General features: G+C 44.4%; 1 protein-coding gene across 1 annotated transcript in view; it reads left to right on the top strand.

Annotated features, from left to right (window-relative positions):
* taf7 (TAF7 RNA polymerase II, TATA box binding protein (TBP)-associated factor) overlaps nt 1–16,520 on the top strand; it is a 50,365-nt gene that overhangs the window by 11,451 nt on the left and 22,394 nt on the right. The window contains exons 4-5 of the mRNA XM_043704294.1: nt 1,291–1,424; nt 3,038–3,158. Of these exons, the coding sequence (XP_043560229.1) occupies nt 1,291–1,424; nt 3,038–3,158 (255 nt within the window). The remainder of the gene's footprint in view (nt 1–1,290; nt 1,425–3,037; nt 3,159–16,520) is intronic.

Below are 16,520 nucleotides of genomic sequence, written 5' to 3'. Positions count from 1 at the left end.
AAGCAGACCAAACACAGCCAGAAACCCTAACCACCTTACCATACATCAACGAAGTCTCGGAAATGATAGCCAGACTACTAAGACCTCTCGGAATCCTGATAGCACAAAAACCCACCAACACTCTCAAAGAAAAGGTAACAAACTTAAAAGATTCAGTACAACCCATGGACAAAACCAACGTCATCTACAAAATTCCATGCATGGACTGCCACAAACACTACGTAGGACAAACAGGAAGAAGGTTAGCCACCAGGATACACGAACACTAGCTAGCCACAAAAAGACACGACCCTCTCTCCCTCGTAGCCCTACACACGGATGAAAAAAATCACCATTTCGGCTGGGACAACACATCTATCCTGGGACAGGCTAAGCAAAGACATGCCAGAGAATTCCTAGAGGCCTGGCACTCCAACCACAACGCCATAAACAAACACATAGATCTAGATACCAAAAATCAACCCCTCAGAAAATGAACAGGAAATGACATCACCACAAACCCCAGGAACCCCATCCAGGAGAAAGATATAAATAGAAAGCAGGAGACAACAGCTTCGCTTCACTTGGAGGTCGCCACTGATGATGTTACCTAGCCAGGTAATGAAACATCTGGATATCAAACCTACAGCTCAGCGAGCAAACCTACACCCTAAACCTCAACCTGAGCTACAAACCTTCTCAGAATTTCCTTTCCAAGCTTCTAAGGCAATCAAAAGTGAAGCTAGGTGACTGCACCCCTCTCATATTACCAGGCGTTCCCTCTGCCTCTTTACGCCAGGCAAGAACTGACACCTTTCTGGTTTGTCATTTACAGTAAATTATCACTGTTCACATGGACTGATGACTTCATCCAGGCAGTCCTCTGGGCGAAGAAGACTCCAACATATAACTTGGGCCTTTCCCCACATTCTTTTTATATTTATTTCTACATCCTTATCCAGTTCCCTTTTGTGTCCTCTGATATAGAGAAGCTGGAAATCATCAGGTTTGGCAGTGTCTGTAGAACCCGTTCATGTACCCAGTCAAGTCTGATTCTACTTCAGAATGTTTTATGTCCTGTTTCAGTGTTTGTTTAAACAGCTGCTTATAGCAAACAATTTCTTTCTTTAACAACACCCTGTGTTAATATTGAATGTCACTTTAGGATTCACTTTCTGTTGCCTTCCACACCTTCACTCAAGCTTGGTGGAACTATGAGACTCAGTGAGATTTGAGGGGTGGAGAAGTGGATGAGAGTGTAAATGCATTAGTATAGATGTATAAAACTGGTTTCTGTTTCCTTTCTCATAGCGGATGGCCGGCATGGCATTGTGCGAGTGGACAAGCAGCCCTTGGCTGCCAAGTTAGTCGATCTGCCGTGTATCATCGAATCTCTCAAGACCATTGATAAGAAGACATTCTACAAAACTGCTGACGTGTGTCAGGTTTGGTCATCACATTATTTGTCGCGATGAAAAGCAAAGTTCCACACACTGGATTCAGATCAGCAAGGACCCTCTTTCTGAAAGACAAGATTATTTGTTTCTACTATTGGGTTTTTATTCTGTTATTTGTTGATTTTTATCCCAAAGGATATGATGTAAAGAAATCATTGATATTGACAGGACAGGTTGAGAAAGTGATTAATGAAGCATACAACATCCTGGGCTTTATTAACGGGAGCTGAAAATGTGTTGCTGGAAAAGCGCAGCAGGTCAGGCAGCATCCAAGGAACAGGAGAATCAGCGTTTCGGGCATAAGCCCTTCTTCAGGAATGAGCCTGAAACGTTGAGCCTGAAAGGGCTTATGCCCGAAACGTTGATTCTCCTGTTCCTTGGATGCTGCCTGACCTGCTGCGCTTTTCCAGCAACACATTTTCAGCTCTGATCTCCAGCATCTGCAGTCCTCACTTTCTCCTTTATTAACGGGACCAGAGTAGAAAATGATGTTAAACGTGAACTCCAGAGATGAGATGAGAATGACTGCCCTTAATGAAAAGAAAGCACTTGACCAAGTGTGTATCAAGGAATCCATCATAAGGTCAGAAGTAGGGATGGTTCAGTGCCATTTGTGACTCCTCAGATACTGAAACAATCATTATCCAAATGCAGCCAGACTTGGACAATATCCAGGCTTGGATTGGTAAGTGACAAAAGTAACATTAACACGACAATAGTGCCAGGCAATCTGGCCTTGATATTCAGTAGCATGAATCCTCTGCTATCAACATGCTGGGATTACCATTGACTAGAAACTGAACTGGACCAGACATATAAATACGGTGGCTACAACGGTAAGTCAGAGGTTAGGGGTTCAGTAGTGAGTGACCCACCTCCTGACTATCCACTTGCCTGGATGAGTGAAGCTCCAACAATGCTCAAGAAGCTCAACACCATCCAGCGGAAGCAGCGATTCGATTGGAACCACATCCACCATTTTCAGCATACACTCTCTTCATCAGTGAAACACAGTGGCACCACTGTGCATCATCTACACGATGCACTGCAGCAATTCACCAAGGATCCTCTGCCAGTACCTTCTAAACCCAAGACCACTACCATCCAGCAGGTGAAGGACTGCAGAGTCATGAGAACAGTGGGAACACTAACACCTGCATGTATCCCTCCAAGCCACTCGCCATTTTGACTTAGAACTGCATCACTTATCCTTCGAGCACAAAGAGATGGGGCAGCAAGGTGGCTCAGTGGTCAGCAGACTTAGAGCCAGCGACCCAGGTTTGATACCACCCTTGGGCTTGTGTGGTCTATGCGGAGTTTGCATGTTCGTCCTGTGTCTGAATGGGTTTCTTTTGGGTGCTGTTAGGATAGCGGGTGGACCAAAGGAACCCTGGCTGACAGCATAGATGATAGCAAGGTTGAGGATGAGTGAGGAGTTGGCTAGGGCCAGGGAGGAAGAGGAGGAGAGGCCAAGGGTGAGAGTGGGTTGCTGAAGCAGGGAGGGAGTGGGAGGAGGAAATGGCATCATGGAGTGTATAAAGGCATTCTGTGGATTGAAACAGGTGTCTCAGCTGCATTATTTCTTGTTCCTGTTGTTCTAGATGTTGGTGTGTTCCACTGATGGGGAGCTGTACCCTCCTCAGGAAGAACCTGTACCTGTTGATCCGAAAAACAAAAAGAAAGACAAGGACAAGGAGAAGAAATTCCTGTGGAATCATAGCAGTGAGTCACATTATGGTCACGGCCTGTGTAGTAATAAAGACATTATTGCGGGTTTCAGTACCTTAGGCATTGAGTAGGAAAGATGCAGGCAAAGTTACTAGTCCTGACTATTCTCCAGTGACTCCATGGATAGCGTACCTGTATAAATGTTGAGGCAAGAGTCAGGCTTAGTTCTGATGCCTCGCACAGTCAAAGTATCTGCCCTTTTACTAACTTTATCACAGGGAAAGGCAACTTGAAAAGTGTTGAGTTGTCAGCTGCCCTAAGTAGTTGCCGCTCTAGAGGAGAACATTGGAGGAAACTGACACCACCCCCCCCCTCCCCATTTTGAACGACATCGTGAGATATCAGGAAAGCTACAAGGTGATGTGGAATGTGAAGGCAGCCAATCAAGATAAGGTTTAACCAAGGATCCATTGAACCTAGGTCACTTTTCATCAGGAAACTAGCAAGAGAGGAGGTGAGTCTGCCACCTGCAGTGACATGGCCTCATGAGTTGATTGGACGGTGAGTAGCTGGACTCTGTTAGCTGAATTTATCCATAATAAGGTTCATCCATAGACTCGTAAAGTTTGTTAAGACTACATAAAATAAACGTAATTAAGTAAACTAAAGTAAAATAATGGAGGAGAAAGTGAGGACTGCAGATGCTGGAGATCAGAGCTGAAAATGTGTTGCTGGAAAAGCGCAGCAGGTCAGGCAGCATCCAAGGAACAGGAGTTTCCTGAAGAAGGGCTTATGCCCGAAACGTTGATTCTCCTGTTCCTTGGATGCTGCCTGACCTGCCACATTTTCAGCTAAAGTAAAATAATGTAAATTAAGCAAAGTTACGGCAGCACAGATTGGTCGTGTGGAGTGTTTATCCTGTAGAATGTGGGAAGTTGTAGGTACTTCCAGTGACGTAAACATCCATATTCAGAAAGTATTGCCAGCTGCAGAAACTTGAGCTCCATGTTTTGCAGCTCAAGCAGTGGCTAGAGTCACTGTGGCTCATTTGTGACGGCAAGAGCTGAGTGGATAGCACATTCAGAGAGGTGGTCACACTGCAGGCTGGAAGCATGGAGGCAGAAAGTTAAATGGGTAACTACCAAGAATAGGGTTGAGGTTAGTGACAGTCCATGAGAACCAGAAAGGTAATGCGGGAATCCTTTGATGTCTTACTCACTCATCAATTTTCTGTTTTGGGCATAGATAGGGGCATTAGTTTTGCAAAGAAATGAAGTCAGGGCCAAGATTTTGACACTACAGGCAGCTCACCAGTACAGGAAAGGAGGGAGAGGCAGAATGGTAGTGATAGGGTGCTCAGGGGAACAGACAGATGTTTCTGTGTGCAAGGTGGTATATTGCCTCCCTGATGCCAAGATCATGACTGTATGACATTGGGACTAATGAGTCAAAAAGCTGGAAAAGCACAGCAGGCCAGGCAGCATCTAAGGAGCAGGAGGGTCGATGTTTTGAGCATAAGCTCTTCATCGGAAATATGGGGTTAGCCCAAGGGGGCTGAGAGATAAATAAGAGGGGGGTGAAGCTGGAGGGAAGGTAGCTGGGAATGCGATAGGTAGATGAAAGTGGGGGTGAAGGTGTTAATTTGGAGAGGAGGGTGGAATGGATAGGTGGGAAGGAAGATGGGCAGGTAGGACAGTTCAAGAGAGTGGTGCCGATTTGGAAGGTTGGTCCTGGGCTAAGGTGGGGGGAGGGGAAATGGGGAACCTGGTGAAATCCACATTGATCCCGTGTGGTTGGAGGATTCCAAGGCGGAAGATGAAACGTTCTTCCTTCAGGCGTTGGATGCCTAGAGTTTGGCGGTGGAGGAGGCCAAGGGCTTGCATGTCCTTGGCAGAATGGGAGGAGGAGTTAAAGTATTCACACACAGGGTTGTTTTGTGCATGTGTCTCTGAAACATTCCGCAGTTTGACTCCTCCCTCTGCATTGATACTAACAACTTGAATAACAAAGGGTCTGGACCTGAAAATAAATATTGGTGAGTTCAGAACGATATGAAGGGAGAACCAAGATGGCGGTGATCCAATAGGTCTGCCCTACTGAGCGCTCTACAAGAACCCAGACAAAGTGATGCATTCACCCTCCCTTTCTCACCCATTCTGGTAAAAATTGGTAGTTTTGGATCCCCAGAATTGCTGTATGTCAGTTTAATTGATTAGGAAAAATGACTAAGGGAAAAGGACAGCGAGGATTGCACCAAGCAGGGCATTCCCCTGCAGCAATGGGCACGCCCACAGTGTCGGCCTCCGCAAATGTCCCAGGGGGTTTCCTATGGAGCAGAGGCTGATCTCGGAGTTTGTGAAACTCCGAGCGAAGATCAATTCAGCGATGGTGGATACCCGGATCAAGCTGGAACCAAACTCGGCCATGCTGCAGGAGCATGACCAGGAGATCCAGCATCTCAGGCAGCGGGTCATGGAGGTGGAGCAGCGGACCGCGCCTTCCGAAAAGGCGGCAGAATCCTGGATGGGTTGGGTCCAGCCCCGGGAACGGCAGGTACGGGCCTTAGTAGAGCAGGTCAATGACCTCGAAAATCGAGGCCATCGAAAGAACATCCATTTGATCGGACTGCCGGAACAGGAAGAAGGATGCCAGCTGGTCAGCTTCTCGGAGCAATCGCTCCTGCGGTTTTTGAAGCTGGAAGTCGGGCGGACCGGGTGTGGGTTGAGTGGCCCACCAGATCACAGTGCGCAGGCCCTGATTGGACCAGCACTATAGAGATCAACAAATGGTGCTGGAAACTTCTAGAGCACTGGGGAAGGATCCACAGGCTCTGACATACAAAGGATCAAGAATTATATTTTCCCAAGACTTTTCTGCAGCCATGATCCGCAAGAGTAAGGCCTTTGACAAGGAAAAAATATGGCTAAGGGACTTGGATATATTCAGTATTCTGTCAGATATCCAGCAATATTACATTTCGTTGTAGCGCTTCACAGGAGACTCCCAAGCACTGAGGATGTCACCTAGACAGGGGACGAAACGTCTGCAACTCAAATTCCCAGCTGAGCGAACCGAACCACAACAACGAGCACCCGAGCGACAAATCTTCGCACAAACTTTAACACCTATGGGCGAATATTACTTTTTAGCCACGGAGGGTCCGTTTTTAATTTTGACTCATTGGAAAAGGCAAAGGACCTCCTGGACACCTTAAAATAGACTGACTGGCTCAAATAATATGGACAATAGTGTTCCCTTTGTTTTTTCTGTAGTTTGCTTGGTTTACCTGGTTTAGCTTTTTTAATATGTGGGTCCCTTTTTTTCTGTTTCTCTCCTCCCTTCTTCCTCCCTCCCATTGTCCTTTGTTTTTCTATCATTCCCTTTTTGTTTCTCTCTTAATAGAGGATGGGGGGAAGGGTTTGGTGAGTGGGGGGCTTGGGTTTTTCCAGGATAACCTAAGGTCAAAATATGGATGGGACGGGTTGAGTGCCCACTTTTAATTTTATTGTTGTAAGACACACGTAACTTTTTAAACTTTGTTTTGCCTGGGTTTGGGGTGCAGCTTCAGTGAGAACGAGCCATGGAGGGGTTAATGGGAAGTATGAGCGCCCCCTGTGGGCAAGGGAGAAAGTCTCTTATTTGTGTTATATGTTGTTTCATTGTAGAAGTAGTTGTTAGAAGTTTTGATTTGGTAGTTTTTGTAGTTGTATTTTCAAGTTTATACGAACTGTTTATTGTTTTCACTCGGCGTGCTATGAGTGGAGTTCTTCCTCCTGGGGGATCATGGGCTGCTTCAGATGGCTGTGGCTAAGCTCTCATTTAAATGGTGCACCTGGAATGTTAGGGGGAGTCATTCACCAATTAAAAGAAAAAAGATCCTTTCAAACCTTGCTGCAAGAAACACATCTAACTGATAAGGAGCACTTAAAGTTACAGCGGGGAGAGTTCGGCCAGGTGTTCTTCTCATCCTTTAATTCGAAAAGTAGAGGAGTTGCTCTACTCATCTGGAAGAATCTCCCATTTCAGCTGTTAAACCAAATCAAGGGCGAATATGGACTGTTTATGATCCTTAAAAGTTTTAATACATGAAGAGGAGTATGGGATCTTGAATATATATTGCCCTCTGGCACACCCCCTCAAATTTTTAATGGATGCATTTTACAGGTTGATGGCCCTTGGGGCACGTCATACAATTATCAGGGGATACCTCAACCGACTTATGGACCCCAAGGTGGACAGGATGCCAAGAGATCTCGTGGATATATCCCTGCAATCCAGGCAGTTGGTGGACCTGAACAGGGAGCTGGAGTTGGTGGATGTGTGGAGATGTTTTCATCTTGAGGATAGGGACTTCACCTTTTTCTCTAACCCACATGATTGGTACACTAGGATTGACTTGTTTTTAGCCACATTGATCTTTTTGAATTTGGTGTTGTCCTGCGGAATTGGGAGCATAGCCATTTCTGATCATGTGGCAGTGTACATAGAGGTTAAGGCCAGTGGTGATGGGACAGGGTCACGGCATTGGCACGTGGATCCTTTCCTCCTAAAGGAGAGCAAGTTTACTGAGTATTTTTTGTGGGAATTAATTCGGGTATGGCCAATAATCCATTGGTGCTCTGGGAGACTGCCAAGACATGGGGCGGCACGGTGGCAGGGGCGGCACGGTGGCACAGTGGTTAGTGGGCCGAAGGGCCTGTTTCCATACTGTAAGTAATCTAATCTAATCTAATCTAAATAACCTATGCAAGGGGTTTGATTATTTCTTACTCAGTGACCCAGAAGCGGCAGAAGGGAGAGCAGCAGTGTATGCTCGAGGCCCGGCTGAAGGTAGCTGAGACAGCATACTTTCACAGACTTGTCTGTAACCACATTGCAGCAGATTACAGCTCTTAGGGCCGCTCTAAATGTGGTGCTCACCCAGACAGCAAAAAGAGAGAGAGATTTCCATTGCGAAACAGCAGCTATTTGAGTATGGTGATAACTGGTGTACCTAGCTAGAAAGAAGAGTGCCTCCAATCTATCATATCCATTCGAGAGTGTGCTGGTACTCTCACTTGCGATTCCAAAAGGATTACCGCAGCATTCAGGAAGTTCTACTCTGAGTTGTACTGATCGGAGGGTTTTGAGGACATGGGGTCCTTTTTTAAGACCTTTGGACCTCCCAGGCGTCTCTTTTGAATGCCCCTCTGACAATTCAAGAGGTACAGAAGGTGGTGAGGCAGCTCCAGAGTGGTAAAGCGCCCGACCCAGATGGATTTCAGATGGATTTTGTTGAAAATGTTGGTGTTGAGGTTGGAGGAGGTCTTGTCTTTCATTGTGAAGGAGGACCAGACAGGTTGTATTCGGGGTCGCAGGTCTTCTAATAATATTAGAAGAGTATTAAATATGGTTCAGGTATGCTAGCAAGGGTCGATTCTGGGCTTGGTAGTCTCCACAGATGCAGAGAAAGCATTTCATCGGGTGGAGTGGCCATATCTCTTTTATGTCCTAGAGTGGTTTGGTCTTGGAGGGTCTTTACCAGGTGAGTGGCAGTGTTATCTAGTGACCCTAAAGCAGCCGTTCTCACGAGTGGTATAAGGTATGACAATTTTAGTATTGGCAGAGGCAGCCGACAAGGGGTGCCCCCTTTCACCGTTACTATTTACATTGGTGATTGAGCCGTTGGCAGAGGCTATCCGGAGGGGCTCCATTATAATTGCCCAGAGGTAGGCTCAGCAGGCATACGATCACCCTTTATGAAGATGACAGTCTTCTCTTTCTAACTAACCTGACGATATATGTCTCCTGTTTAATACAAGTGATTAATCTATTTGGTTCTTTCTCGGAGTATAGAATCAATTTTATGAAATCAGAAGCCATACCTGTGGGGGTCTTATTAGAGTTCCCGATCTTGGGAGTGGAATCCGATTCCCTTTCAGATGGTCACAGGGAGATTTCCTGTATTTAGGCATTTTTGTCACCCTGGCCTTCGATCACTTATATAAAGCTAACTTTGTGCAGTTGCTAGAGAAGATAAGGCAGGACCTTCAATGCTGGGAGGATCTTCCTGGTTGGGTGGAATAGCTCTGATCAAAATGAATGTTCTTCCTCGTTTATTATATCCTATGCAAATGCTCCCTTTGATACTGCCCGGGCAAGTGCTACAGAGGCTTACCAGTTGGCTCAGCTCTATTATCTGACATCATAGGCGGCCTCTCATTAAGCTTGCCAAATAGCAGCTCTGCAGGGGATGGGGGGTTGTGGATTTTCCAGATTTTAAGAAATATCAATTTAGTTCCCTATTATCCTATGCGGCTGATTGGCATTGCCAGGATTCGCGGTCAATTTGACTGGACATCGAGGCCTCCCAGGCAAAATGCCCCCTCGTTAATGTGTTTATGGACAAGATGAGGACTGTTTTGGTCCATTGCAGAAATCCAATTGTCCTTAACACAGTTAAAGCATGGAGAATGATGCAACAAAATGAGGCAATTTAGAAAAACTTGCCCTTTTAGTCCAATAGTAGGAATATTAGGGTTCCGGCTGGGATTGATGGATTCTGGATTTCGGCTCTGGGAGTCCAGAGGAGTCTCCTGTTTGGGAGATTTATTTTACGGGGAAGTCGTGATCTCTTTTGTTATTTTCAGATTAGGGACTTTATACAGAAAAAGACTACGTTAATGGTTAGTCCCTATAAGTCGGAAGTGGAGAGGAGAGTACTTCGGTCCACGGATACTTTCTCAGTCAGCACCCTCTACCATTTGTTAAGAGGTAATGTTTCGAATGTAATGTGGAATCTGGACTCAGGAATTGGGGGTGGAGATCTCGTCAGAGGAGTGGGAGAATATTTGGGAGAACGTAAGGAAGATTTCAATTTGCAATTGGACACAGGCTATGTAACTGAAGGTACTCCACAGGGCTTATTTGACACTGGAGCGTCTTGCGAAATTGAGGACAGGAGTGTCACCAACGTGCCCCAAATGTAAAATAGATGTTGCTACTCTTCCTCATTGCTCGTAGTCATGCCACAAGCTTCGTAGGTATTGGGCCGCTGTAGCAAATGTTTGGGAAGGGGTCTTGGGAACTGAGGTCAAGGTAGTTCCGATATCCCTCCTCTTGGGTTTGCCGAATCTACCCTCTTTGGGTGTGCATGGGGAGAAACTGTTTAATATTCTTTCATTTTGTGCGAGGAAGAACATCCTGATGAGCTGGGTGTCGCAGAATCCCCCAGGACTCTCGGAGTGGCGTACGTTAGTTATGGTGCACATCCCCCTGTACTTCCTTACAAGTATGGTGCACCAGAAAACGGAACTCGTTTATAGGACATGGTTGCCCTTTTTAAACTATATAGATGCAGGCTTTCAGCTACATTGGTCAGGGCCTTTGTGTAGCCATGAGGGCTGTGTCTGGCGGGCCAGGGGCCCCTGGGAGGAAGAAGTCCGAACAAATATGCGTCTGCCAACTGATGCTCCAGGAGGTGTGGAGTTTTGGTGGGATTGTGCTGGTGTTGTAACTTAATTTAATTTAATTTGCCTTGGTTCAATTCGGTTTAATTTAGTTTCTTTTTTTTTGGTTTAGTTATTTATTGAATTGCAGCTTGTGTACTTTTTTTTTCTCTTCATTCTTTTCTTTCTTCGAAATTGTTTGTGGAGTAGAGAAATAGTTATAACAATAACAGTAAGCAGTTATAAGATTGTTATGCTTTTTTGTAGTAATTTTCTAATTTTGAGAAAATTCAATCTTTTTCTCAGTAAAAATATTTACAACAACAAAAGGATATGAAAATGAAAGACCTCTAGATCAGTAATCTCAGTAATACTCCCTATCCCACGTTCTAGTGAGCGTTGAAATTGGAACATTGAGCACATGGCTGGGAAACTGGTTCAGGAGGTTTAGGATCAGATTTCTAAGGCGCTGCATTGATTCTGAGAAAGGTGGGACGAGCAGTCTGCATTTAAATGGGATTAGGACAAATATCCTGAAGGGAATTATACATTGAGGGAAGACGGTGTCTATGAAGTTCAGAGGTGTTTTGGCAATAACGAACTGGATATAAGAACTTGAATAAAAGCAATGACCCAACAGTGGGAGGCATTAAGAATAAGTTTCATGTAGAAATGTCTCCTCAAAGAAAAGGAATGTACTGTGTAATCTGAAGAACCCTGGTTCCCAAGAAGGATACAGGGTAAGATAAAGCAGAAGAAGAAAACCTGTGACAGAGACAAAAATATTAATACAGTAACAATCTAAAAGAGTATGGAAAATACGGGGGTGAGGTAAGGAATGAAATTAGGAAAGTACAAAGAGAGCATGAAAAACCATTGTCAATAAGATCCAGGAAATTGTGTAGATGTTCTGTCACTACATTAAGAGCAAGAATATAACTAAGAAAAGGGTATTTGAGTTGTACATGGTCATTTGTGTGTGAATGCAGAAGATTTGAGCAGGATTTTGAATTAGTTATTTGTCTCTGCCATCACAAAAGAGAAAGACAATGCAAACATCCTAATTAAAGAGGAGGTGTGTGAAAATTTAGATAAATGAAGCGTAGTGAGATGGGAAGTACTGGAGGAACTAACCTCCTCGAAAGAAGATAAATCACGAGGGCATGGTGATTTGTATCTCAGACTGTTGAAGGAAACCAGGGAGGAAATAATGGATCCTTTGATTTCCAGGTCTCAATAGATACAAGTGAGATGTCATAGGATTGGAAATCTGCACATGTTGAACCATTGTCTGATGGATAGGCCAAATAATTATATGCTGATTAGTCTGACTCTGTGGTAGGCACATTATTTGAATGGGAGATGGGTAAACTGTCACTGAGAAAGGTGAGAGTTAACGTGGTTCTATTATGGGGAGCTTGTGTTTTACTAACTTTCATTTCTTGAGGCGGTAACAATGAGGATTGATGAGGTTAGTTCAGTGGATTCAGGAAGAAATTTGACAAGGTCCCACATGGCAGACTGGTTAGGAGAGTAAAAATCCAAGAGAATGTGGATCGGTGACAGGGAGCAAAGGTTAATAGTAGATGGTTGTGTTTGGGAATGGACAGCTCAGTGTTGGGTCCCTTGCTTTTTGTGGCTTATAATAATGATTCAGATTTAAAAGTGTGAGGCATAATTGGGAAATTTGTAAATGACCCTAAAATTGGCCAGGTGAATTTGACAGTGAAAAGAATAGCTGTTGATTGCAGAGATGTCAATAGTTTATCTGGCAATGTGGTGGAGGCAGGTTCAGTTGAGGCATTCAAGGGAGCATGAGATGATTATTTAATTGGAAATGTAATTACGGGGAAAAGGCAGAGGTTTGGTGATGTGTCAGAATTCTCAGCTGGTGCAGAAGCAACAGGCCGAATGGTCTCCCCCCTGCATTGTAACAATTCTGGCAATATGTTTGAGTGAACAGACAAAAGTATCAAATAGAATTGCATCCAGAGACATGTATGTGCATTCCAGGCGGCAAAGAAAATAAGGGGATACACACCAATGAGGGGGAATTGAGAGGAGTACAGGAAATGAGAGACCTTAGAGTGCATGACCACATGCTTTTAGAAGTGGCAGGACAGGTAGTTAAGGCATTAAAGAAGGCATTTCGGACGCTTCTTTTCATTGGTGAATGTATTAAACACATAAAACAGAGGTAACCTTGCATTTCTCTGGATTAAGTTCTATTTTTCATTTCTCTTCCCACTCAACTGAACACGAAAACAGAACTGTTGTAGTGCAAAATGAGGCCATTTAGTCCATTGTGTCTATGAGCCTTTTAGCTTAGTACGAGAACTGTATAAAATATTGATTAGGCCACAACTGGAGTTTGTAAATGGTTCTTGTCACTGGATTACTGGAAGAACATAATTACAATTGCAACATTTAAGAGGCATTTGGGATGGGTATATGAATAGGAAGGGTTTGGAGTGAATTGGGCCGGGTGCTGGCAGGTGGGACTAGATTGGGTTGAGATATCTGGTCGGTACGGTTGGATCGAAGGGTCTTGTTTCCATGCTGTACATCTCTATGACTCTACTCTGGTATGAATGCAGAGGAAATTTACAATAGTGTTGTTTTTTTTAGATTAGATTACTTTACAGTGTGGAAACAGGCCCTTCAGCCCAAAATGTCCACACCGACCCACCGAAGTGCAAATCACCCGTACCCCTTACCTAACACTATGGACATTTACCCCTTACCTAACACTACGGACAATTTAGCATGGCCAATTCACCTAACCTGCACATCTTTGGACTGTGGGAGGAAACCGGAGCACCCGGAGGAAACCCACGCAGACACAGGGAGAATGTGCAAACTCCACTCAGGCAGTCACCCGAGGCTGGAATTGAACCCGGGTCTCTGGCGCTGTGAGGCAGCAGTGCTAACCACTGTGCCACCGTGCCAGAGGGCTTGAAAGTTGCAGCAATGAGGAAAGATTGGATAGGCAAGTGTCATTTTCCTTAGATTAGAAAAAGACAGTAATCCAAGATGGAGAATGGGAAAAATTGCAGGTGAAAGACCTGTTTGTTTTTTTTGATGTATTTTCAGTGTTGGAACTAATTTCCGGGAATTCTAGGAGCAGTAATTATTGCATTATAAGCTGTTGCATTGTTTTGGAAATTTGGGGGAAGACAAGATTAAACAACGGAACTTTAAAAAGGAGGAAGAGAGACAAAGGCAGTGACCACTTGGGAAGTGATTCCAATGGAGCAATAAACCTACACAGCTGTCTGACCCAGCAGTGACCTTTGCTGTTTGGTTTCAAGTCAAACAGTCAGGACAGGCAGGAATGAAACAGAGAAAGAGGTAGGACTGATCAATTAAACTGCATTTATTTTAGTGCAAGAGGCCTAACGGAAGGCAGATGATCTCAGGGCATGGTTAGGAACGTGGGACTGGGATATCATAGCAATTACAGAGACGTGCCTCAGGGATGGACAGGACTGGCAGTTTAATGTTCAAGGATACAAATACTATCAGAAGGATAGAAATGGGGGAGGAGAGTGGCATTTTTGATAAGGGATAACATTATGGCTGTACTTAGGAAGGGTATTCCTGTGAATATGTCCAAGGAAGTTATTTGGATGGAACTGAGAAATAAGAAAGGGATGATCACCTTATTGGGTTTGTATTATAGGCCCCCTAATAGTCAGAGGGAAATTGAAAAACAAATTTGTAAAGTGGTTTCAGTTACCTGTAAGAATAATAGGGTGGTTATGGGAGGGGATTTTAACTTTTCAAACATAGACTGGGACTGCCATAGTGTTTAAGGTTTAGATGGAGAGGAATTTGTTAAGTGTGTACAAGAAAATGTTTTGGTTCAGTATGTGGATGTACCTACTAGAGAAGGTGCAAAACTTGATCTACTTTTGGGAAATAAGGCAGGGCAAGTGACTGAGGGGTCAGTGGGGGAGGACTTTGGGGCCAGCGACCATAATTCTATTAGTTTTAAACTAGTGATGGAGAAGGAAAGACCAGATCCAAAAGTTGACGTTCTAGGTTGGAGGAAGGCTAATTTTGGCATATTAGGCAAGAACTTTCAAAAGCTGACTAGGGGCAAATGTTTGCAGGTAAAGGGACGGCTAGAAAATTGGGAAGCGTTCAGAAATGAGATAACGAGATTCCAGAGACAGAATATTCCTGTTAGGGTGAAAGGAAAGGCTGGTAGGTGTAAGGAATACTGGATGGCTAAAGAAATTGAGGTTTTGGTTAAGAAAAAGAAGGAAGCATATGTCAGGTATAGACAGCAGAGATTGTGTGAACCCTGAGAAGAGGATAAATGCAGTAAGAGTATACTTAAGAGGGAAATAAGGAGGGCAAAAAGCAGACATGAGTTAGCTTTGTCAAATAGGATTATGCATAATCCAAATGGATTTTATCACTATATTAAGGACAAAAGGCTAACTAGGGAGAGGATAGGGCCCCTCAAAAATCAGCGAGGCTCTCTATGTATGGAATCGCAGGAGATTGGGGGGAAATAATAAATGAGTATTTTGCATCAGTGTTTACTATGGAGAAGGAGACAGAATGTGGGGAAATAGATGGTCACATCTTGAAAGATGTCCATATCACAGAGAAGGAGGTGCTGGATGTCTTAAAACCCCAGGACCTGAGGAGGTGGTAGAACTAGAACTCTGAACTAGAACCCTATAACTCGGTGGGCAGCTAGGGAAGTGGTTGTTGGGTCCCTTGCTGAAATATTTGGATTATCAATAGTCGCAGGTGAGGTGCAGAAAGACTGAGAGGTTGGTTAACATTGTGCCACTATTTAAGAAAGCTGGTCAGGACAAGGCAAGGAACTATAGACAGGGTGAACCTGACATTGGTGGTGGGCAAGTTTTTGGAGGGAATTCTGAAGGACAGGATTTACATGTAGTTGGATAAGCAAGGACTGATCAGGGATAGTCACCATGGCTTTGTGCATGGGAAATCATGTCTAACTAACTTGATTGAGTTTTTTGAAGAAGTAACCAAGAGCATTGATAAAAGCAGAGAGCTGTGGACATGAGCTATATGGATTTCAGTAAAGCATTCGACAAGGTTCCTCATGGGAGACCGGTTAGCAAGGTTAGATAGCTTGGAATACAGGGAGAACTAGCCATTTGGATATAGAACTGGCTCGAAAGTAGAAGATAGGGTGGTGGTGAAGGGTTGCTTTTCAGACTGGAGGCCTGTGACCAGAGATGTGCCCCAAGGATTGGTACTGGGTCCATTGCTTTTCGTCATTTATATAAATGATTTGGATATGAACATGGGAGGTGTAGTTACTAAGTTTGTAGATGACACCAAAATTGGAGGTGTAGTGGACTGCGAAGAAGGTTACCTCAGAGTACAATAGGATCTTGATCAGGTGGGTCAATGAGCCGAGGAGTGGCAGATGGAGTTTAATTTAGATAAATGTGTGGTTCTGCATTTTGGAAAGGCAAATCAGGGCAGAACTTAATGGTAAGGTCCTGGGGAGTGTTGCTGAACAAAGAGACCTTGGAGTGTAGGTTCATAGTTCTTTGAAAGTGAAGTCTCAAGTAGGTAGGATAGTGAAGAAGGCATTTCGTTTACTTTCCTTTATTGGTCAGAACATTGAGTATAGGAGTTGGGAGGTCATGTTGCAGGACATTGTAACAGGACATTGGTTAGGCCACTGTTGGAATATTTTGTGCAGTTCTGGTCTCGCTCCTTTGGGAAGGATGTTGTGAAATTTGTAAGGGTTCAGAAAGATTTGCAAGGATGTTGCCAGGGTTGGAGTATTTGAACTCGAGGGAGAGGTTGAATGGGCTGGGCCTGTTTTCCCTCGAACGTCGGAGGCTGAGGGGTGATCTTAGAGAGGTTTATAATTAGGGGGACTGATAGTATCCTTTGCAAGCCGGAGCGGGAGTCTCGCATGGTGTGTTGCCTGCCCGGTGCCAGGGTGCGAGACATCTCCGACCGTCTTGAAAGGATATTGGAG

Source organism: Chiloscyllium plagiosum, chromosome 15, assembly GCF_004010195.1.
Source record: "Chiloscyllium plagiosum isolate BGI_BamShark_2017 chromosome 15, ASM401019v2, whole genome shotgun sequence".
Classification (NCBI taxonomy): domain Eukaryota; kingdom Metazoa; phylum Chordata; class Chondrichthyes; order Orectolobiformes; family Hemiscylliidae; genus Chiloscyllium; species Chiloscyllium plagiosum.
Note: the sequence above shows the minus strand (reverse complement) of the source record. Positions and strands in the feature narration are given on the sequence as shown.